Raw genomic sequence first — 24,268 nt, 5'->3', positions numbered from 1 at the left:
CCTCTGAGCAGATATTTTCCTCTCCCCCCTCTCGCTCGCTTGCTTTCCCCCTCATCTCCCGAACGCTGCTGTCGTTGTCCGCCATCAATCCCGCGGCCACCGGCCGCCCACGCCAAGCTGGCATGTCCACGAGCTCCGCCGCGTTCGTCCTCATCGCCTGGGGCTAGCCGTAGCTGCGTGGGGAGACCGCAGGCCCCGGATCGAACCGGCGTCCGCCTCGGATCACCGGAGCTCCACCGCTCCGTTTGTCGCCTCCCCTGCGCTACAAAGCCGTTGAGGGCTTCTCTTAGCCGCACGGTGAGGTCCACGCCGTCTTCCCCTCTTCTCTGCCCCTCTCTGCATGCATAGTTGTTGTCCCCCTTGCAACCGAGCTTGCTGTCTCCCGCGCTCGTCTTAGACATGGCCACGGTGACCTTTTGGTACCATGCACGCCACTGATGTGATCACCGCTTCTCATAGACCGCCCAAGCCCTTTTCGTATGCATGTTTGCGTGCTGCAGTGACGTCCCCGTCGAAGCACGATCGCCACCGGCGCCTACCATCGCTGCAACGGTCGACTCCGGCCACCTCAGTCGCTCCCACCACCACCAAACGTCGTAGCATCTAAAGGTCGTTCGAACGGACCTTGCCGCACCCCTTCCCGTGCCTCGTAGCGCAATCCCGACGAGGTCCCAAATGCCACCACCGCCTGCACACTTCGTCGGCGCCTCGACCGACCACCCCCTACCCCTGCAACTGCCACCTTGGACGTGCAACGTCGTCGGCCTTCGAACGCTACCTCGCGCGCAATGAACGGACCACCGTGGCGCCGTTCCGGCAAACTCCGGCGAGGAGCCGCCGTGAAAAGGCTCGCCGGAGCCCTCTCTGGCGCTCGGCCGCCGCGAATGGCCTCGCTGGCGTAACTTTGACGCCGGTGCTGACCTGGCTGATCCGAGGCCACCCCCAGTGTCGCTGACCAGTGGGCCCTGGGGGCCCCGTTGAACGGGTTGACCCAGTCAACTTGCTGACTGGGCAGCCGAGAGCCATTGACAAGCGGGCCCCTTTCCTTTAATCAACCTTTTAATAATTAAAACTTATTTAGTTAAACTAATTAGCCACTGATAGGTGGGGCCTACTAGCTAATTAACTTAGGTTAGTTAAGTTAACCAATGTTAATTAGTCCAGTCACTGACCAGTGGGACCCACTTGTCAACTTTGACTAATCAGCGAGTCTGTTGACTTGCTGACGTCATATTTCCTTTTCTGTTATTTCTGTTAATTTAAATAATTTCAGAAACTTTTAAAATTTTAGAAATTCATAGAAAATAAACCGTAGCTCGGATGAAAATGTTTCTACATGAAAGTTACTCAGAAAAACGTGACGAATCCGAATACGCGGTCTGTTTACCTGTTAGATGCCTCTAACTAGCTGAACATGGAACCTTCCCCCTCCGGTTATCTGTCTGACACAGGTCCGGAACCGGGAAAACATTCCCGGTTGAATTTCCCCTTCACCTCTATCGCGTAGCCATACGTTAGGTCACACCCAGCACATCATATTGCCATGTTATGCTTTGTGATGCTATGTTTGCTTTATATCTATTGTTTCTTCCCCCTCTTCTCTCCGGTAGACCCCGAGACCGATGTTGTCCCTGTGATTGACTACGTCGACGACGACCCTCCTTCTTGTCTGAGCAACCAGGCAAGCCCCCCCTTTGATCATCCCGATATCGCCCATTTCGTTCTCTCATGCTTGCATTAGATTTTGCTACTGTATTTGATTGCTCCTATTCTGATGCATAGCCTACTTTTGTACCTGATGTTGTACCTTACCTGCTTATCCTAAACTGCTTAGTATAGGTTGGCTAGTGATCCATCAGTGACCCCCACCTTGTCCTTGTCGCCCCTGCTTCATCATCGATGACTCGATCAACGTGATCGATGACCAGAGCCCGACACCTCACATCACATCACGCCCCTTTTTGTTGCTCGACTCTGCAGAGTTACCATCGAGTGTCAAGGGTGGAACCTCATACATCACTCCTGATGAGATCTCTGTAGTGTAGCTATTCGGTCGTGGTCAACGAGGGTGGTTCCTCCTTCACCATTCCTGATATGGCTCTGTTGTGCAACACCTCAAGTGTGAACCTCGAGGGTGGTTCCTCTTACGTTCACCTTGATGATTACATCGAGTGGAATCCTCCGAGGGTGATTCCTTGGGTTTTCCCCTTGATGTTTGGACACACGGTTACTTTGACTTTACTTGAGACCTTGGTGAAAGTCGGGCGGGCCCAGAGAGCACCCGCAAGATAATTACGTGGCACGGCCGGGCATTCTAGGCCCTTGTCATAAGTCACGAGACGGGGCGACGGGGTCACTTTCGATCCCGAGTCTCTGCTTCTCCACAAGCTAATAATACACTATGTTTTGGGTATTTGTTCTGAGTTGGCCTTTGGCCTTTACACACCAACCACCATGTGAGAATAGTTATGGGCCTCGACGTCGCAGTATCAGCCGAAGCTTTGTCAAACGTCCAGTTCAGCATTGCGGCACGACCCGGTCGGCGCCCCAGTGGAGGTGGCCTATATCGCCCTGCACGTAACGACCCGGAGTGCACCGGGCGATGGGCCCAGACTCCAGAGTGCTTAGGATGTAGACCGGCGGGGACCTCTCTACTGAGCCTAGGTAGGGCTATGACGTGTTGATCTTCCAAGGCTGGGCATTGATCCAGAAAAGTGTATCCGGCCAGAGTAATCAAGCATGTTGGAAAACATGGTGCACCCCTGCAGGGAAGATTATCTATTAATAGGCGTGTCCACGGTAACGGACGTTCAGACTTATATCCTGATCTTATACAACTATAAATGGATACTTGAGATATGTGGCTCTGGGATTGCTTTCTCGCAGGGAGTCGAGGAAGGATCTCTCGGCATTAATGTTACAACATGTTTGTTAATTATAAACTGCTATTCTCTACTCTTCTACATGCTGCAAGATGCTTGGAGCTGCTTGAAGATGCTAGTCTTCGATAGGCTAGGCCTTCCCCTCTATTCTGGCATTTTGCAGTTCAGTCCACAGATACAAACCTTCCATTTGATACCAATGCATACTTAGTATAGATCTGATGCTTGTGAGTACTTTGGATGAGTACTCACGGTTGCTTTGCTCCCCCCTTTCCCCCCTTCTTTCTTCTTTCTGGTTGTTGCAACCAGATGATGGATCCCAGGAGCCAGATGCCTCCCCCACCGACTACTACTACTACCCTGAGGGTGCCTACGACCAGGAGTAGTTAGGAGGTCCCAGGCAGGAGGCCTCCCCTCTTCGATCGTTGATGTTTGTGCTAGCCTTCTTAAGGCAAAACTTGTTTAACTTATGTCTGTACTCAGATATTGTTGCTTCCGCTGACTCTTGTGTATCAAGCTTGTATTCGAGCCCTCGAGGCCCCTGGCTTGTAATATGAAGCTTGTATTATTTCATTTTGTGTCTAGAGTTGTGTTGTGATATCTTTCCGTGAGTCCCTGGTCTTGATCGTACACATTTGCGTGTATGATTAGTGTACGATTGAATCAGGGGCGTCACAGAGTATTACCCTCTGGTATCTCTAGAATATCACGGAACTACATAATTTCTTATGAGTTCTTCATCAACTATTATTTCTCGTTGATTCAAATTTTCCACGGGTTCTGAGTTGTTAGACACTTGAGAACACCGATAACTGATTCAAGTCTACACTTTCCTTTCCATTGTTTTGTTTAACCTTTCTTGTAACCTAACATATCTGAGCAGTGATAATCCCCTGCTTATGTAAACACTTCGGTGTACAAACTCCGTCAGTAAGACCTTGTTACTATTATTGATGACATTTCGGTAACCACCGATGGACGAGAACTTTGCCTACTGGTCCGCTTAGCCTTGCGAGCAGGAAAATGGTTCTCTTCGTCCCTCGCCCTTGGTACCAACGTTGTTTCCAACATAACTGACAGTCTATGCTCTGGCATGCCTTGCTACTTTGAACCCACATGGTGGGCCCATAACCCACAGTTCCACAGGATCGAAATCTGACTCTCATGTACACCCCTGTTTCTAAAGTTATTCCTCACGTTTGGCTTCGTATGAAAATCACGAGCCACCTTCCGATAGACGATCTATTCTGGTATCAGACGCAATACTTATTCCCATTGCTCTGAACCCCTTTCACCCTCTGTTTCAGGCAACGAACGATTGCCTACCCAGTTGAAGTTTCTTATTGCACCTTCTCACCTTTCTCTTGATGACTTTCTTGAATTTCAACTCGAGAGATACGTCTATGCCATGTTCATTGAGATAACCCCCCCCCCCCAAGTACCTATCTTGAGTTGAGCTCCGTCCTACCCGAGTCTTTCCCCTTACTACACCCCTTAAATCTTGGGGTGAGATTTCTTGTAGTGGAGAAGAATTGTGACATCCGGATAGTTAAGCTACAGTAATCCTCTGCTAATGATTCCACGTCACCACTTTTACTGCTGACAAACTCACGTTGATTCGAAACCGGTTTAAAATCAAATTTAAATTAAAGTCAAAGTTTAAAGTTTTCAAAATGTCAAAACTAAAATGTTCAAGGTGTGGCAAATAATCCCTGGATATTTGTCATGTTGGAACCAACCTCTTTTGAATTCCCAAAATGCCCCTGGTAATTAATTTTTGGTCCAACAGTGGTTAAAATGGCCTTTGCAAAATAAATAGTTATTTATTTAACTCTAATTGCCTCCAAACTTTATGTGCCACTCCAAAATATTGTGCTTGAATTATGTGCCAAATTTCAAGTTAACTAAATTCATTTGCTTTGGCTAATAAATAGAAAACAGTGGCAGGAATATAAAACAGAAAAGAAATTGTAAAAAATGGGGGAGACAAAGCTACACTGTGCCCTGTAGCCCACTACTATAGTACACAGCCCGGCCCAACTCCCCCTATTTCTCCTTCCTGTGTTCACAGGGGGCTGGGTGGCCATCGTGCGCCCGTCCACACTGCGGATTAACCACGTGTCGGCCATCCACCACCTCCCCGACGACCTACAAGTACCTCTCGACCCCCCACCCTCGGTCCAACCCTAGCCCCAATTTCCCCCTCACCCTCGCTCTCCTCCTCGATCTGGAGAGGCCCCGTGCGGAACCGTCGATGCTATGGCCTTAACCATCTTCGTGGCCACCGAGCTCCCCGTGACCCCTGCTTGCGCCAGAAGGACCGTCGTCGACCGCTTCGTCTACTAGTGCATCGTGTTGCCGTTGGGAGCCACTACAATGTCGCCATCTTCCTCGTCTTCTTCCTCGGGCAGACGAGATTGCTGCCTTCAATACGTCGTTTCCGGAGCTCCATCGAGCCCGCTAGCCTGCCCTGCTGCTTCACTGTGAGCCTCGTCTCCTCCTCAACCTCCCCTTATTCCATACCGTGCCCCGTAGGCTAGCTCCCGTAGAGCACCGCCGCTGCCGCCGCTTAGCCGTCGTCAGTAATCGCCATTGACGCCGACGCCGATCTCGCCTGCACGCACCCGTAGCGCCCTTGGTTGTCTCGCGTCGCCCGCGTCGCATAGGACCTCCTGTCGACCCATTGGTCGCTTGAGGGAGCCGCCCCGTGCCCGTCACCGCTCGTCGTTGCAGTCGACGCTTCCGGCCACCTCCGTAGCTGCCGCCGCCACCGTTCCACGCGGCTCCGCGCCCACCTACGGCCGCTCCCCTGCAGCCTCCCTCACTCGCGCGGTTCTTCCCGCACCCGTCGCCGGCGCCCGCGCCCACGCTCGTCATGTTCATGCAACCACCCAAGCTCCCGCTACCGCATCCCCGTGGCCGCTGCGCTCGGCCATGCCTCAGCACGTGCTCGCCCGCGCGTGGCCGCGTCGCGCCCCTCCACTTCCCTGCCCCGCACCGCATACTGTCGTCGCCGCTGCTGCCCTACTGCTGCCGGACGCCGCATGCTGCCACCCCGCCCCGCTCCATCGCGGTTGCCTGCCTCCGCCGACCGCGCCCCCGCTAGCCCCGCCTCGCCTGGCCTCGCCCGGTCGCCGGGGCCCGAGCTGCTCCTGGGGCCGTGCGTGGTTTGGCCTCCACGGGCGCCCATGCCCGCCCCGTTAACCTGCCCCACCCCGCTAGCCTTGTGCCACTGCTAGCAGGCCCCAGCGCCCTGGCCCTTAAAAAAGGGGTTTCAAAAAAATATTAATATTAATTGATGAATTAATTAGTTAATTAATTAAAAGGTTAATTAACTTACTTTAACTAGCTAATTAAACTGTAATTAGTTAAATGTGTAAATGACAGGCGGGCCCCATCCCCTGTTGACCAGTCAAACGTTAACTGGTCAACTGGGACCCCGGCGCACCTGTCAGTCATAGTGTACACTTTGTGTACACTGTGCCGAGTGCATCTAGCATTTTAGCAATTACTTTGTGTACACTGTGCCCTCACTTTTGGTCGTGTTGTAATGAGCTCCATCCGGGTTTTCGTTAATTAAGCAGGCCATTTTCTTCTACTTATTTAATGAACTGTCTCTACGGGACCGCACACAATGATGCCAATGAAATTGGAATTCAAGAAAAAGCAGAAGAGCAAAGAAGTACCAGTCTTGGTGTATGATGATCCCATGTGTCTCCGATGCGTCCGTGACCTGAAATTTACCACATCGATTTCGCAACAAAGAAAAAACCATGCTTCCCCTCGGAAAAAAAAACATGCCTGTACCTGAAAACGAGCATGCATGGCAACGTGTATCACGTTTGGATGGGACAATCGACGTACTGATCATTCACATACCTGGATACCAACCTCTTGGCAGAGTCGTCGTCAGCAGCAAGGCCCAGCTAACCGATCCCAATCGTTTTCCCTGACCTAGCCGCCAGGAGCGGCGACCAGGCAGGCGACCAGCCTACCACCGATCTTCACCGGCGAGATCGTTGGTCCCCTCTCCCTCCATCTGTTGCTCCGGCAGCGGGAGGGAGGGGGAACCCCGTTCCTCCGCTCTGTAGTTAGGTTTTGGTTTTGTATGTCGTGGTGCGTCGTTGGGGTGGTGGGTGCAACGTCCGGACGAATAAATCTGCCTCAGCTCCACTCCCACACCGGCGGTGTCCTTCATGGCGGTGTCTCGGAGTTGATGGCATCGTGTGTTTGCTGATCCTTCAGATCAGCGAAGTTAGGGTTCATGGATGGTGTCGACGAGGCGGTGGTGGCGACTCCATCAGTTGTGTCTCTCCTTCTGCTCTGTCCCCGCTACTGTGGCGTTGTCTCCGATGTCACGGTGGAGCAGGGAGGTTTTGTCGTCCGGGAGTACGCGCAGACGGCGGCCTGCGTAGTTGACAGCTGGAAGATGGTGCATCCTATGATGTGTGTGATTGGAGGCTGACAGCTCTGGTTTTCTCCTCCGACGTTGTAGTCGTGCGGGGATGTCAGGTCTGTAGTTCGATGGCGTGTCCGGGGACACGTTGCCCCGGTCTGCTTCTTTCAATGGCAATGGTTTTGCTTTTGGCAAACTACTTTGAAGGTCCGTAAAGCTGCAGATCAGCGATGGAGCCGCGTCGATCTCGGGTGAAGAGGTGATTTGTCTTCTCTCTCTTGATGATCGCTTCGATGATGCCGAAGGAGAGGAACAGGCGCTGGTTTTTTTTGTAGGATTATCCTATCCTTTCAGTACTGTAATGTCGGTGATTACGTGTCTTGTAACCGGATCTTTATTTTATGAATGAGAAACGTATTACCTCGGAAAAAAAAGCAAGGCCCAGCTACACCTCGGTGACATTTTGGCATTCACGTACGAAAATAATGCACACCTAAACTGCGAGAGGTAAATTCCAGAATTCGCGTGAATGCAACAAAAGAGATGGATTTGAGCTCCATGCGCCCATTTAGTTATTTAAAAGCTTATAAGCAAAATCAGACTTGGAACAATTCGAAGCAGCCTCATGATTATTATCACCGTTGCAACTTGCATGAGAAACAAACACATTGCAAAACCCTCTCGTTGGATGGGCGATAGGCGCTCTCCCCTCCCCACCATGGAAATAGTGAGTTGAATTGCAACTGAGGACCAACAACATGCGCACCAGGCCCACGCTCCTGTGACTCGTCGCTCCGGCACCCGCAGCCACCCCCATCGCCACAACCTCCGTCCAGTTCCAAGCACAGGCGAGCTCCCCGCCATGACCACTCGTCCCCCCTGGTTTCCCCTACCCGCAGAAGCACCTAGGTGTCTCAGCAACCCCCTCTTCTCCACGACCGGTCGCCGGCCAGGGTGATGGCCAGCTCGGGCTCTTCGTTCGTCGTCGACTCCCAGCTCGAAGCCCCCGTGGCAGGCGCCTGTGCGGGGCTACCTCGCTCGGTCATCTTTGCCATTAATGTGGAAGTGTTGGATTCAACTCCACCACCCCCCATTCATGGCGCGCACCGGCCCTGTCTTAAGACGGCTTCTGCAGGCGCCTTCAAGACCTGCCGGTGTGCGGCGCGGACGTCCCGTCGCTCGAGCCCCGAGCCTGCCGCTTCCCCCGGAGCGAGCTCTGAAGATGGATGGCACATAGTAAAGCTGGCGTACTGGTGGAGGGCGCTCCCCAGCTACCAACATTCAAGACAGAGGCGGACAACGTGCTCTTATTCCCCTCCGGAGCGCAAAGATTTCGTCAAACATCACCACCGCATCTGTCATCGCTGCCTGGACAAAGGTCACTGCAAAGCTGCCTGCCGGAACCCTCTCAGATGTCGGGCTTGTCAACGCTGCGGACACCACGCCCGTGACTGCTCTGCCTCGCCACCCTCCACGCCATCCCCACCAAGCGGTCCCTTGCCATCTATAGCCGTCGCGGCATCACCGCGGTCAGCTGCAACTGCGTCGCCGCGTCCGGCTATTGCTACAGCTATGCCACCACGCGTCGGAGACCTGAGCCTGAGCCCGGAGGAGGGGCATGTCATCATCACCTCCACGCAGGCCATGGAGGATGTTGCTGCTTCCCTTGCCTCCCTGGGCGCCTTTGTGTGGCTTGGAGGCAGCTGTCCACGCGTCAGTGCCGCAGAGATCAGGGACGCCATCGCCAGCGAGTTCTTCATTGACCGCAACTACATCAAGGTGGTCCCGCACTTTCCGGAAGATTTCTTCGTGCTCTTTACGCACCCACACCACCGCGACCAAGTCACTGCATCTCTAGGCCGCTTCATCCGCAACGGTCTCGACATCCATGCTGCCAGCTGTAGGCCAGAAGCAAATGCTGACTCGGTGGAGGCGTACTACCACATGCATATCTGCATTGAGAACTTGCCTCTCAATGCCTGGTGCGATGAGGTCGCAGAGTAGGTGCTCGGACCTAATACTTTCCTGCACTACTTCGATGTGGCCACCGTGAAGAGAGAAGATTCATCCTCATTCAATTTGTGGGTGTGGTCTGCAAATCCCTCGGTCATCTCCAAGGTTCTTCGGCTCACGATCACTGGAAAACAAGCAGCAGGCTACAGCAGAGGCCCGAGCGCTGAGATAGGCCGACGGGGCCTCAAGAGGCGCGTCTGGTGCACCTTGAAACGGTGAAAGATTTCACCCCCGACACTAGCGGCGTCATCCCACGTTGCCCCTCCTCACACCCGTTCTCCTGGCGCCATGGTGTGATCGACAGTGAATCAAGAATGCGCGACTGCCTGGAGGTTGCCGGGCGAAGAAGGGAAGACGACCAAGACCGCGACCGTCGCGATGATGACGATGACCGTGGACGTCGGGCCCGCGAGGATCGCTCCTCCTCCTGGCGAGATCGCTTCTTCCGCAGCCGCTCGCGTGCTCTGGAGCGCCGCGAGGACGAGGGCCACCATGGCTCCCGGGATGGCCACTGTGAAGACCGGGACGGCTGCTGCGAAGACCGGGGAGGCCGCCGCGACGACCGAGGCGGCCGAGATGGACGACACCGGTGCACTGAAGCCGTCGACGCGTGCAAGATTGACTAGAAGATGGTCCAGCGCCTTCTTGACGCGCCCGCCGTCGGGCTGACAACCGCGGCACACGCTCGGTGCGCTCAGGTGGAGCGGCCAGCCCCATCTGCAAGGACACCTGTGGACGCTCACCTCCGGCCAAGCCTACGACCATCTCCTGTGACGTGGTGCAAGTGTCCTCGCCCGGCGACACCTCCTGGTTGAGCTGGATCGCCCCTTGCTTTGGTGCCCAGATGAAGCCGGCCATGGTATGCCCTATTGCGCCGTATCAAGAGGCCTCCCCTCTCACAACAATGCAAGATATCATCAAGCTGCACCCATCGATGCCTCTTGTGCATCTTTGCAGCACTGCTCCACCACCACTGATGCTGACTGCTTCAACCTCCCATGCCTCGCCTGTTGATCTAGAGGCAGAGCCGACAACTCCGATTTTCATTCCGATGTCAAGCCCACCAGTTAGTCCTACTGTGACTGGTTCCGATGAACCTCTCATGCAGTCCCCGTTGTTTGTCACTTGTGCCCCGCCCCTGTTGCCTGCACCGAGCTCTACACCACCGAGGTTGCCCAAGACAAGGAGGAAGACTCTCGCGGGTGCGTCGGGCTTCAACCTCAGCCGACGCAGCCCTCGGCTTCAAGAAAAGAAGAGGGCTTTGCCAGTGGCGCAGATGGCAGAGAGGCTTCTCTGTCAACGCATGGGCATCATCAATGAAAGACAAGAAGTTACTGAAGAAGCCATCAGAAAATTTGTTGCCATGTTCAATGGGCAACTTCCGGATATCACAGTGGCAGCCCTTTGAGCCCTCTTCAACCTTGATTGTGACCTTGCGAAGGCCGTCGAGGACGCACTGGTGGAGCATGGAAGCGAGGTTGGAGCAAAGTTGCAGCCTGCGAATGGAGAGGTGGTCGGCGAGGCTGCATGACTGGACTGCTCTGGTCATGGAAGATGTAGCTTAGTTCTTCATGTTAGCTAAGGCCAACTGTTGCTTTCTGTCTGTGTGGGTGTATGTCTGTTTCCTGTTGTCGATGAACATAGCTGCCCCTTGTTGCCCTGTCAAGGCGAATGTGTGTGAGTTCTGTAGCTGTTGTAGCTTCTACTGTTACCTGGCGATGCTCTCTTATTGTCACAACTTTTGCTACCTGAAGATGCTCAATGAAGTGTGTCCTAAATGTCCTAGGAAGTTCTTACTTGATGTGTCACTTCTTGTTACTCCACAGCTGATGTATCCCAGGTTTCAATATGCATGATCAAGACATGAGTATTCTGAACTGGAATGTTCGTGGCTTAAACTGTCCTAACCGCCACGCAACTATACGAGAGACCGTTGCTGCCATCTTGTGTGTCCACAGGAGACCAAACTCGAGCATGTCGACCCCTTCATGGCTTCCTCTCTCGGAGGTCGGAGGCTCAAAGGCTTTGCACAGCGACCTGCTACTAGTACTCGTGGTGGCATCCTGCTTCTGTGGGACGAAGACCTCGTCGAGGTTAAGGACATTAGCACCGGAACTTTCTTCCTCTCTGCTACAATCACCATTATCTGTACCGACACTTCCTTCAAGTTCACAAATGTCTATGGGCCAACTCGCAGCAACCTCAAAGACATTTTCTTCCAAGAGCTGATCATTGAGAAGCCTACTCCTGGTACTAGATGGCTGCTAGCCGGTGACTTTAACCAGATTTACCGCACAAGAGACAAGAACCACAATAACAGTAATCGGAACCGCATGACATGCTTCCGTAACACCCTCAATACCTGTGAGCTGAAAGAAATACACCTATAAAACAGGAAATTCACTTGGAGCAATGAGCAAAGTGATCCAACCTTATGCAAACTCGATTCGTTTTTCTACAACGAAGATTGGGACATCGTCTTTGGCAGTCATCTACTCCATGCCCTCTCTGACCATTGCCCTCTCCTTCTCGCAAACGCCCAAGGTCCACCTAACTCAAAGTGTTTCCGCTTTGAGAATTTCTGGACTAAAATGCCCAGTTTCAAGGAGATCGTTCAAGGCGCTTGGGACCAAAGGGTGAACCACTCTAACCCCTATCAGATCATGTTTCACAAGCTCAAGAAAACCAGCCAAGCTCTAAGGAAATGGAGCAAGACTATTTTTGCACACTCAAAGGTGCAGCTGCACATGGCTCTGGAGGTCATCCTCCGCCTAGATGTGGCACAAGAGCTCAGGCCTCTCAGTTTGGAGGAGCGTGATATTCGTAAGAGGCTCAAAAGAAGGATTATTGCCCTGGCTATGATGGAGCGTGCCCGAAAAAGACAGAATTCAAGAATCACCAACCTCAAAAAGGGTGATGCCAACACTCATTTCTTTCACCTTCGGGTCAATCACAGAAGAATAAAGAACTGCATTCACCATCTGAAACAAAACAACGACTGGGTAGTTGATCATGATCACAAAAATTCCATCATCCAAAACCATTTTGCCGAGGTCTCCAAGCGTGGACCGCCACGCCACAAAGACATCAACTGGGACAACATTCTGGTGCCCGCAAGTGACCTTTCAGATCTTGGGACGGCATTTACTGAGGAGGAGGTTAGGAAGGCAGTTTTTGACCTCTCCCGTGACAAAGCGCCAGGGCCCAATGGCTTCTCTGGAGCTTTCTTCAAAGAGTGTTGGGAGATCATCAAGGTTGACATTATGATTGTTGTGAACCACTTCTCAAGCTTGCACACATCCAATCTTCATTAGATCAACTCGGCCAACATTGCTCTCATACTAAAGAAAGATGGAGCGGAATGCATCTCGGACTTTCGCCCCATTAGCCTCATTCACGCCATTGCGAAGATCCTAACAAAGGTGTTGCTATGCGCCTAGCTCCCCATATGCATAACCTAGTCTCCAACGCTCAAAGCGCCTTCATAAAGAAGAGAAGCATTCATGATAATTTCATGTATGTCAGAAACTTGGTCAGGAAACTTCACAGAAATCATACACCCACCCTGTTGTTCAAGCTAGACATCAAGAAGGCTTTCAACTCAGTTAGATGGGGTTTCCTTATGGACCTCTTGAGGAACCTGGGGTTCCCGTCCAGATTTCGTGATTGGGTTTTGGCACTCCTCTCCACTGCCACCTCGAGGGTTCTTATCAATGGGGTGTTGGGTGATCCGATGAAGCACGGTTATGGCCTCCGGCAGGGAGATTCACTATCCCCGCTGCTCTTTGTCCTAGCAATTGACCCCCTGCACCACCTCCTCAACAAGGCCACTGCACAAGGACATCTTCAACCCATTTGTGAAAGTGCACCGACCATCAGGACGTCCTTGTACACAGACGATGCTGCCATCTTTGTCAAACCCACCAAGGGTGACGTCCAATTTCTTGCTTCCTCCTTGGCCGCTTTTGGAGAGGTGACAGGCCTGCATACTAACTGTACCAAAAGTTTGGTGGCTCCTATCCGTTGCGACAACATAAATTTGGATGACATTCTCGAGGCCTTCCCGGCGGTGCGCACGGCGTTCCCGATGCGGTACCTTGGCGTTCTGCTATCGATCAAGCGCCTCAAGAGCATTCATTTTCAACACCTTGTGGACAAGGTCGCAGGCAAGCTCCCACCATGGCAGGGAAGACACGTCGCCTCTGCTGGGCGTGAAGTGCTTGTAAAGGTGGTCCTCACGGCCATTGTAATTTATCATCTCACGCCTCTCGACATCCCCATGGATATCCTTAACGCAATTGACCGACTTCGACGTGCTTACCTTTGGGATGGTACTGACAAAGTCTCGGGAGGGTCATGCAAGATCAATTGGGACCTCGTCTGCAAGCCTAAACAGTTTGGTGGCTTGGGTGTGCTTAATTTGAACAAATTCGCCAAGGCCCTCCAACTACAATGGCTTTGGTTCGAGTGGGTGGACAAAAGCAAGCCTTGGGTTGGCATGGGGTCTCCTTGCACCGAGGACGACTGCAAATTTTTTGTGGCTGCTACAATGATTATAGTGGGAAATGGGCGCATGGCCAGATTCTTGCACTCCCCTTGGCTGAACGGTCTCTGCCCCCGTGACTTAGCACCGAACATTTTTGCCATCTCCCGCAAAAAGAATTCCTCCGTCCAGCAAGCCCTCACCAACAACAGCTGGATCTCTCTCATTGACACCGCCAATGGCCTATCGTTTGCACACGTCCAGCAGTTTGCCGACCTCTAGGAGAAGATATCCATTACCTCTCTGAATGATGACATAGAAGATTCCATCACCTGGAAGTTCACCAAGGATGGGGTGTACTCTGCTTCCTCTGCTTACAAGGCACAGTTTGAGGGACTCACATCGTCCGATCTCGTTCACTCTGTATGGGGAATTTGGGCCACCCCTTGGTGCAAGTTCTTTGCTTGGCTAGTCCTTCAAAACAGGATTTGGACATCGGATCGTCTCATACGTCACGGCTGGCCAAACTGTGGCCTATGCCCACTTTGTAAGCAATGCCAGGAGTTGGTGGCCCATCTCCTCTTCCAATGCCGCTTCACCATCCGCATTTGGAACCATATTCTTGCGTGGCTTGGCATGCATCATATTTCTACGGCGATATGGCAGACGAGGACTTCGGTGAAAGACTGGTGGAACGGCAACCTTCAGATTCGCCTTGCCTCCTTGATGATGCTTATCTCATGGGAGATATGGACAGAGCGTAACACTAGGGTCTTTCGAAACACGGTCGTCCCTTCCATGGTCCTAATCTGTAAGATCAAAGAGGAGGTGTCTCTTTGGGCAGTGGCGGGTGCGAAGCACATGAGTGTTGTAATGCCGCGAGAGTAGACCTTTTATTTTGCCGCCTTGCGGCCCTTGTTCGATAACTCCTTTCTTAATCAATGAAATGGCAAATCTTTTGCCTTGTTCCAAAAAAAAAAAAAGAAATAGTGAGTTGATTGAGCTGACTATCCAGGAATACAAGGAAATGGGGTTAAATTGTCCGTTTGTCCAAGTTTACACAACAGCCATGTCCCAATTGCATTCATCTCAGAAGCAGATTTCACAAAAATTGTATTCACAAACAAAGAAATGCTGAATTGGCTAATATGTACTCCCTCTGTAAACTTGTATAAGATGTTTTCAGTCAAACGTCTAATAGAAGTTTACAGAGCGAGTAGATTGCTAAAATAATGTTAGTAACTGAAGCCACATGTATAACCATAACATGATAAAGATGCAACAACAGACACTAGCTACAAAGCTGTGACAATGGAGCAAAGGAATGACACGTCCCAGTGACCATGCCATTCTAACACCGTAAACCCCAAAGAAATGCTCAAGGAAGAAAAAATTGACATCTGATTTTCTAGCACAAGATAAATAGCAACTATAAAGAGAAACAACAAGCTGAATCTAATCAATAGCTGCTCATGGATTCACCCAAGGCGGATCTTCTCCCTTTATCACATTTGACAGCTCAAACATCCATTTCACAAGCAAGAACAAAGGAAACAAAATATAGATGGTTTGGAATATCGTGGACAAGGGCTTACGAGGAACGGTGGAAATGACAACTCAATGTCGCCAAGCAAACATGTTTCGCGTTTTTTAATGGAACAACCGGCTACCTGGCCATCGATTGCTTATTAACAGCCAGCCTCTTGGTCGAATCATCATCAAGGCAGATTTCCGTACCAATCATTCACCGATAACTTGGTGGAATCTTGGCATGTATAACGCCTCAGGCACACCACATGAGTATGTCCCCTACTAGCAAAGGATCCGAGGTAGATTCAGGTAAACACGAGCACCAAGATTTGAATCCGTTGGTTTTCAGTTCCCATGCGCCAACCCAGGATCGTTTCTCAGGAGCAATCCGCAACCTTTCAACCTGAAGTGAGGTTTGTTTTTCCCAAGTGAATTCAGAAGGGAGGTTACTGAATACTACTGTCTGCTTACCTGAGTGAGTGTCTGTTCCCAGATGCCATATTTCCAGTTATAATAACTACTTCAAGCATAGATGTTATCATGGATTGACCTCTGGTTTCTCAATCACAGCCTTATCAACCTCTCGCCTCACTTGCCATATAAATGAAACAAACAAAAGTGTGAGACAATGTGTGGTAAATCAACCTTGAATGAATGGACGACACGCCACAATCATAATAACTCAAGTAGGAACACAAAAACCTCACAGTCTGCACACAGCATACCAATGAAACTGGAATCCAGGAAAAAATAAAAGACTGAAACAAAAATAATGCATTGTACTGTAATATTCTGGACAAAGGCCTGAAAACGAGATGTGCTGATTGCGCAAAGCAAACGTGTACCTCATTATCGATGGGACAACCAGCCAGCTGATCACTCAAGAGTCATCTGGATACCGACCTCTTTGGCAGAATCATCTTCATCATCAAGGTCCACCGACCCCTCTGCGACATTTTGGCATTTATCATGTACGTATGTCATACGGCCACGGACACATCCACCCGAGTGCGCCTCCATAATGCACACCTTAAAATGCGAGAGATCCGGGATAAATTTGAGAATTCAGGTGAATGCAAACACCAAAGGAGATGGCTTTGAGTTCCCTGCACCGATTTAGTTATCAGAGCATTGTTCCAGGAAAAAATATCTGAACACATTGCAGGAAGAAACTGACCCTGCCATTTGTTGGATCTCTTCCTTAAATATTGTGCTCATTCATCAGTCAGAAGATCACTGAATACAAAATCCTTACCTGGAGTGTTCCCAGATACTACCAAGTACCAGTGAAAATAACTACTTGAAGCATGCATCTTGCCGATTGACCTTTGGTATCTCAATCTCAATCTCAGCTCCGTCAGCTTTCACCCTCGAAAACACAAATATGTTACGACAAAGCATGGTGGAATCAACCTTCCATGAGGGAACAAACTCAAGTAGAAACACCAAAACCTGACAGAGTCAATAATGTGAGTCCTGGTCAGCTAATAACCACAGTGACCTACAGCCCAAGCACTAAAGAGCACAAGCAAGCCAAAGTTTGGGCAAGAGTGGTACAAATATGCATAAAAACGCCTCAAAAATATAAACTGCATAGAGATTATGTGCTCAATTAACTGCATTGCTGTGATATATAGGAGACCATGAGTTTTTTTTTTCCTTCTTAAAGGAACCACACGATTTTCCTGGCGAAGAAATAGCGAGTTTACGCAGCAGCCATGTCCCAATTGCACTCATCTCAGAAGCAGATTTCACAACAAATTATATTCACAAGCAAAGAAATGCTGAATTGCAGAATATGTAGATTGCTAAAATAATCTTAGTAACTGAAGCCACATGTATAATCAACAGGATGAACACCAGTAACATGATAAAGATGCAACAACAGACATTAGCTACAAAGCTGTGACAATGGACCAAAGGAATGGCACATCCCAGTGACTATACCATTCTAACACTGTAAACCCCGAAGAAACACTCAAGGAAGAAAAATAAATGACATCTGATTTTCTGGCACAAGATAAACAGCGACTATAAAGAGAAATAACAAGCTGAATCCCTATCGATAGCTGCTCATGGATTCACCCGAGGCGGATCTCCTCCCTTTATCAGAGTTTATTTAAGCCACAGCAGGCATGTCCTTGAGCCAACCGTCGAGTGGCTTGCCAATGGAGTAGACAATGAAGCCAATCTCCCTCAGCTTCTCAGAGTCAACAACGTTGCGGCCATCAAAAACAAAGGCGGGCTTCTGCATGCTGTTGTAGATCTTTTTGTAGTCCAGAGTCTTGAACTCATCCCACTCAGTCATGATGCAGATGCCATGGGCATCCTTGGTCGCCTCATATGCATCCCAGGTAACCGAGACTTGCTTTGTAGTGGTGGGGCTCATTGGCTGGAGATGAACAGGGTGGTCCCAGTCAAATTTGTTCATCGCAAGGTCACGCTGGATTTGGTCTTCAGTCACCTGAGGATCATAAATGCTGATCTTAGCCTTGTCACCAAGCAGACCCTTGCAGACATCAATAGCTGGAGTCTCCCTAGTGTCACCAGTATCCTTCTTGAATGCAAAACCAAGCACCGCAATCTTCTTGTTCGCAACCGTGTTGAACATAGAGGAAACAACACGGTTCACGAACCGGCTCTTCTGGTAGTCATTGATCTTGATCACCTGCTTCCAGTAGTTGGCGACCTCTGGGAGGCCATTGCACTCACAGATGTAAACCAGGTTGAGGATATCCTTCTGGAAGCAAGAGCCTCCAAATCCAACACTGGCATTCAAAAACTTTGGGCCAATCCTAGAGTCCTTGCCCACGGCATAGGACACCTCAGAAACATTTGCACCAGTGGCCTCGCAGAGGGCTGACATGGCATTCACAGAGGAGATCCTCTGGGCCAAGAACGCATTGGCTGCAAGCTTCGACAGCTCCGCAGACCATAAGTTGGTTGTCAGAATCTGATCCTCAGGAACCCAATGCGCATACACAGCCTTCAGCGTCTGAACAGCCTTCTGACCTTCAGGGGTCTCACGTCCTCCAATAAGAACACGGTCAGGGTTAAATAGGTCTTGGATAGCAGTACCCTCAGCAAGGAACTCCGGGTTGGAGAGGATCTGGAAGTTGATGCCATTGCTGTTGTGGGTCAAGATCTTCTCAATTGCCTCAGCAGTCTTGACTGGAACAGTGGACTTCTCCACCACGATCTTGTCTGATTTGGCCACATCAGCAATCATGCGAGCTGCACTTTCCCAGTAAGTGAGATCAGCAGCCTTACCAGCTCCAAGACCACGGGTCTTGGTTGGGGTGTTTACCGACACAAAGATGATGTCAGCTTCACTAACATGCTTCTCAATGTCATTGCTGAAGAAGAGGTTCTTTCCACGGCACTGCTTCACGACTTCATCAAGGCCAGGCTCATAGATTGGCAGTGTGTCACTGTTCCAGGCATCAATCCGGGACTTGGTGATATCTACCACAACCACCTGAATGTCAGGACACTTGAGGGCAATGACCGCCATTGTTGGGCCACCCACATAGCCAGCCCCAAGGCAGCAGATCTTCACCATCTTGCCTGTTTGATGAAACAAAATTGTCAGGATTACACCGCAAGAACTCCGCACACATGTAGCAGTAAGAAATACAAGAAACAGCAGGGTGCACTGCAGAGAAAATTTCAGAAAGGACGCACAGCATAAAACACCAAAAGTTCACTGCATAAACAAAATTGGCATGAACAACCTATCCCTCCCCAATCAAAATTCAGGAAACATGTTTTCCTCATTAATTTACCATGTACTAAACAGTACACAGCCAGTGTAAACAAAGTTACTACAATCGTTCATCTTGAGTTGTAAAAATAGACATGAGAGAGCATCGACCGTCTGTCGACCCCAAATTGTATGTTGTACCACTTAAACCATTGCAAGAGAGGCCACATATATAGATGAACCTACTATCTACAAGTCATCTAGTCACAATTTCAAAAACATTGACTAAATAATTAGGTAGAACTGCCGTTGTTAATTTGCCGCAAATCAACCATTTGGCGTCAACGCAGAATTGCCCCTGAATTAACCCGCTCCAGCGTGTCCTTATGCACCCAGGCGTCATAAATACTTGGAACAGAAAAACACGGTTACATGGCGCATAATGTACAGTACTAAGATCTACAAGTACTACAACCGAGAACTGAGTCCCGGATATTTCTGGAAAATAAAGTGCTGTCAGTACTCCATCAGTAAGCAAAACCCGCGCCAAACTGGACGGATCTCTCCCCTCCAAGCCAGCACGGTACAGCGGCGGACGGTTACGAGTAATGGGCACGGAGGTGAGTTCGATCGGCGGAGAAGGGCCGGACGGCAGCCCAGATCTCACCACACCGACGCCGGAGCGAACGAGCAGCGAGCCGCGGATCAGGGTCACGCAACGGCACAAGATCTCGGCGCGCACATACAACACAAGACGAGATGAACAGGCGCGCGCATCTCACTCGCGGGCCGAGAAGTACAAGGAGGAGGCGCGGGGGGAGGAGAGTGATCTGCTGTACCTTGGCGGCAGGCAGGCAGGCAGGCTAGTGGTGTGTGGAGCGGTTGGCCGTCGGAGCGGAGCGGGGCGCGAGGACAATGAGGAGAACGGGGGAGGAGAGGTTGCGAATTGGTGGTGGTGGTGCCCGGAGCCGGTTGGGAGGGCCGTATAAATAGGGGAGGAGAAATCGGGGCGGGCGGGTCGTCCCCCCTCAGATCTGCCGTTCCTCGCTACTTCCTCTCTTTTTTTCCTGCAGGTTTTAATTGATTTCCTCTTTCACACGGTAGTACACATTTTTATAGTGGTGGTTTTTCTTTGTGGGGCAGTGTTCTAATTAGCTTCCACACCAATTTTGGATAAAAATGACCCTCCATTTTATGGACGCAGCTCCTCTGACGTACGGCGCACTCGCTGACGTGTGGACCCGGACCCACGCGTCAGTGGCCCAACGTCAGGTGGCCGTACGTCAGGGGATCCGGCTCCCCATTTTATACCCATTCTATACATTTAGCAACTCATTGATTCTTGCCAAAATACTTGGTGAGGAGAAAATTCACACCGGCTTTTCAGCTCATTTTGTTCTTGTTTGGCTTCTTGCAAAAAAAAAACCGTTCGGTAGGGTTTTAATAGCGGTCACGTAAATTGGAGTAAAAGATTATTGTCTTTTTTGAATTATTGCCATGTTTGTGGGTTTACTCGAGCATAACTCTATTTAACCAGCGGGCGTGACTAGCTTATATGTTTCAGGGTTTATCAACTTGACACTTGTTACCAATCTTTTTGTAAGAATATGTTCTTATGATTTTTGCGAAAAGAATTTTATCTAAACTTTGCGTTGCGGATTTCACGCAAAATTTGCATCATGCCAAAGTTCATCCCAATTAGCATGTGTTTCAAGATCACGTGATTTCAACGTGTTTGGTAGAAACAAACAAGTTGATAAATTTCATGAGGCTTTCATATTTAAAATTTATAATTTTGTCAAGGAGGTCTCAAACCATAAGCTTCAAACAGCTTCAAACATTGCCTACCACGGGCGTTCAAAGGTTCATTGCAGCACTATGCGCCATAGGGGCCTCCAGAAGGCCCTAGAGGCGAAGGATAGGTGGGCATCACGCTACTATGAGCCAAAGAGGACTCTAGAAGACCCCACATGATCAACAAGGTAGGTGTACACCATGGTGCAATGATCCAAAGAGGCCTCTAGAACGTCCTAGAGGATCAACGGATAGAAAGGCGGTGCCCTTTGGATCTGTCTATGTGCCAACAAAAGTGTTGTTGGTAGGCAGGGCAAAACCTAGCGAGAATCCAAGAAAACATGAAACGTGTCACATGTTGGAGTGACGATAGAAACTTTGATAGCATATCTCTACTATCTTATAAACTGGAGTTGTTGTTGGTAGTGGTAAGTTCACTCCTCACTCCACTCCAACCTATCTCATTCATCTAGAACCACTAGACCTCTTTGGCTTCGAAGAGTTTACTTCCCACTTCACTCAACCTTCATCATCCATCTAGAACCCACGAGACCCCTCTGGTTTGGAAGAGTTCACTCTCTACTCCATCCCATTCTTCTTCATCCATCTAGAATCAACCAGACCTCTCGTGTTTGAAAACAAATAATAAACAAAGCAATAAAAAATAATGCTGACAAGGATCCACAACCCACACACTTGTCATTACACCCAACTCAATCAAACTAGCAAGCGACCACCTCACCCATGTCTTGAATAGAGAGTATCTTATAAGTACATGACGATGCTTCTATGATCGCGCAATTAGGCATGTGCAATGTTGCATGCTTGCTTGAGTTTTTCTCTGCAATGTTGCAATTACATTGGTTGTTGTATACTATATCTAATACAACTTCAATTATGCCATACTTCCACAACAATGTGTGAGCGTTATGCTAGTGATTTTTATGGATGCATGTATACGGGAGAGGTTAAAACGAAACACCGGTGGATGCTTTTTACAAGAAATAACCTTTAACAAAACCCTTGGTATCCTCATCAGATGAGATACTCATGGGCGCCACTTGTCTTCGGTTACACATTAATAGTTTAAGAAGGCATGACCACATCACATTCACAAGAAATATCACGGAAATCTATAGAAAAAAGTCACTCTCGCAGCCAGCCCCCCACCCCCCGGTAAACTAGACAATACCCCATTGACTATTAGTTTTATTCACTTTATTTTATAAACTATTCCCTCTGTCACATAATATACGAGCGTATTTTACACTAGTGTAGTGTCAAAACGCTCTTATATTATGGGACAGAGTGAGTAGATGGTACTCCAGGCATTGTTGCGAGAATTGGTCGCAAGTGCAATATATTATTTTGATGAGATTTAGTTGTATGGTATTTGAATATTGCAATGAAGACTAAAATTACATAATATTTATTGTATTTGATTATTATTATTATATAGTTGTAAACTATTTACTTGTACTAAAGCAGCTACAATTAATATGGATCGGTGGGAGTAGTATTTTCATGCATGTTGAGAGAAATAAAAGTAGTGGGGTTGATGAAGCGGGATATGTGCATGTTGACTATAAGTAACATTTCCCATATATGTTAAGAGAAATAGAAGTAGTGGGGTTGATGAGATGACATGTGTGGTAAGGTGGCATGTGTGTACGTTGAGTTTAGTCTCACATAACACCCCCTAAAATGTTATACATCACTTTACCATCAATCGGGTTTGAAGAATGGTAGACGTGGAGAATTTTTCTCACGTGGCATTCGAGTACGCATGATTTGGCAGAACAAGGTTGTCACATTGTCATGTTATTCATTCATCATGCCTTCACATCTCTCTCTCTCTCTCTCTCTCACACACACACACACACACACACACACACACACGCACACACACACACACGCACACACACACGCATTTGGCAATATCTAGTGTAACGCCCAAAATGTAGTCCTAGCTCCATCGAATACTTTGCAATCCTTGCTAACTATAGAAGCGCATATTGGTTGCCCCAACATATGACTTCAAAACATACACGGGAGGTCATATGTTGGTAACAAGGTGGACATCACAACAAATACGACTACTCATGAATAGAAGAGATAATACGAGATAACATTATGGCATACATTTGCCAATACATAAATAGTTCACCGAACACAGGTCAACATGACCCAACATTACATCAATCGTTGCAGCGGAAGAAGGCACAGATCCGAGTATGGATAAGAAGCAAATATGCCGAAGAAGAAAGAGAAAAAAGCAATGTCCACCCTGCTAGTCTGAGGTTGCCAACTGGGATCCCATCCTAATGATCACCGTCAAATAAGAATGAAAAGAACTCCATGTAGAACGTTCATGCTCTCGCCTTAGAGCAACTTTACCCGTCCGTGCATCTGGGTTTCTTACGCTATTCCTAAGTCAATGAGACTCAACAATAACTTTACCAATAGTACTAAGACTAACATCAGTTATGAGTAGGGTATGGTTAAGTGGTGATGTTGCAACAAGTAGCTAAGAAATGTAAACCAACTAGTATTACGAATACTAAAACAAGATAAGATAATCCTACGCATAAGGGGTCACAACTAGTTGATCATGAAGTGATCTTGAACACCTGCCTATGATTCATTCATAACCTTGTTACTTGTGAGCTGCATTGGGATTTTCCCCGGAGAGGGGAGGAGATGCAAAGCAGTAGAGATAAGTATTTCCCTCAGTGAGAACCAATGTATCAATCCAGTATGAGAATCAAGCAAAGCCTCGTGAAAACACGCAAAAGCAAACACTTGCACCCAACACGGGCAAGAGGGTTCTCAATCCCCTTGAACTAGTTACTTGCAAATATCAAATCTTGTAATGGTAGATAGATAAATTGCAAAACAAAATAAAAGATAAAAAATTACAGCAAAGGTAATTTGGTTTTTGAAATATGATAAAGGTAGACCCGGGGGCCATAATTTTCACTAGAGGCTTCTCTATCGAACACATAACATACGGTGGGTGAACAAAGTACTATTGGACAATTGATAGAAAAGCACATAATTATGACAGTATCAAAGGCAATGATCATGCATATATGCATGACGTCCGAGACAAGTAGAACAACTCTTGCCTGCATCTACAACTATTACTCCACCAATCGACCGCTGTCTAGCATGCATCTATAGTATTAAGTCATGAAAAACTGAGTAAGACCTTAAGCAAGATGGCATGATGTAGACAAAGTAAACTCAACTAATATGAATAAACCCCATCATTATATCCTTAATGGAAACAATACAAATACGTGTCTTGTCCCTTCCTATCACTAGAATAGAGCACTGCTAGATTGAACCCATCACAAAGCACCTCTCCCACTGAAGATAAATCAATCTAGTTGGCCAAACCAAATGGAAAGATCGGGGAGAAATACAAAGCTATAACAATCATGCATAATAAAGTTTAGAAAAGA

At 48.9% G+C, this 24,268-nt stretch overlaps 1 protein-coding gene across 1 annotated transcript; it reads right to left on the bottom strand.

Moving 5' to 3' along the window:
* Positions 1-17,107: 17,107 nt before the first annotated feature.
* LOC119295449 (UDP-glucose 6-dehydrogenase 4-like) lies at positions 17,108-20,041 on the bottom strand. Its single transcript, XM_037573868.1, has 2 exons — positions 19,847-20,041; positions 17,108-18,871 (listed from the first exon to the last, which is right to left on the bottom strand). Exon 2 carries the CDS (start codon positions 18,864-18,866, stop codon positions 17,424-17,426), a length of 1,443 nt encoding a protein of 480 aa, XP_037429765.1. The 5' UTR covers positions 18,867-18,871; positions 19,847-20,041; the 3' UTR covers positions 17,108-17,423.
* Positions 20,042-24,268: the final 4,227 nt, after the last annotated feature.

The sequence above is a fragment of the Triticum dicoccoides genome, chromosome 4B (assembly GCF_002162155.2).
Source record: "Triticum dicoccoides isolate Atlit2015 ecotype Zavitan chromosome 4B, WEW_v2.0, whole genome shotgun sequence".
Taxonomy (NCBI): domain Eukaryota; kingdom Viridiplantae; phylum Streptophyta; class Magnoliopsida; order Poales; family Poaceae; genus Triticum; species Triticum dicoccoides.
Note: the sequence above shows the minus strand (reverse complement) of the source record. Positions and strands in the feature narration are given on the sequence as shown.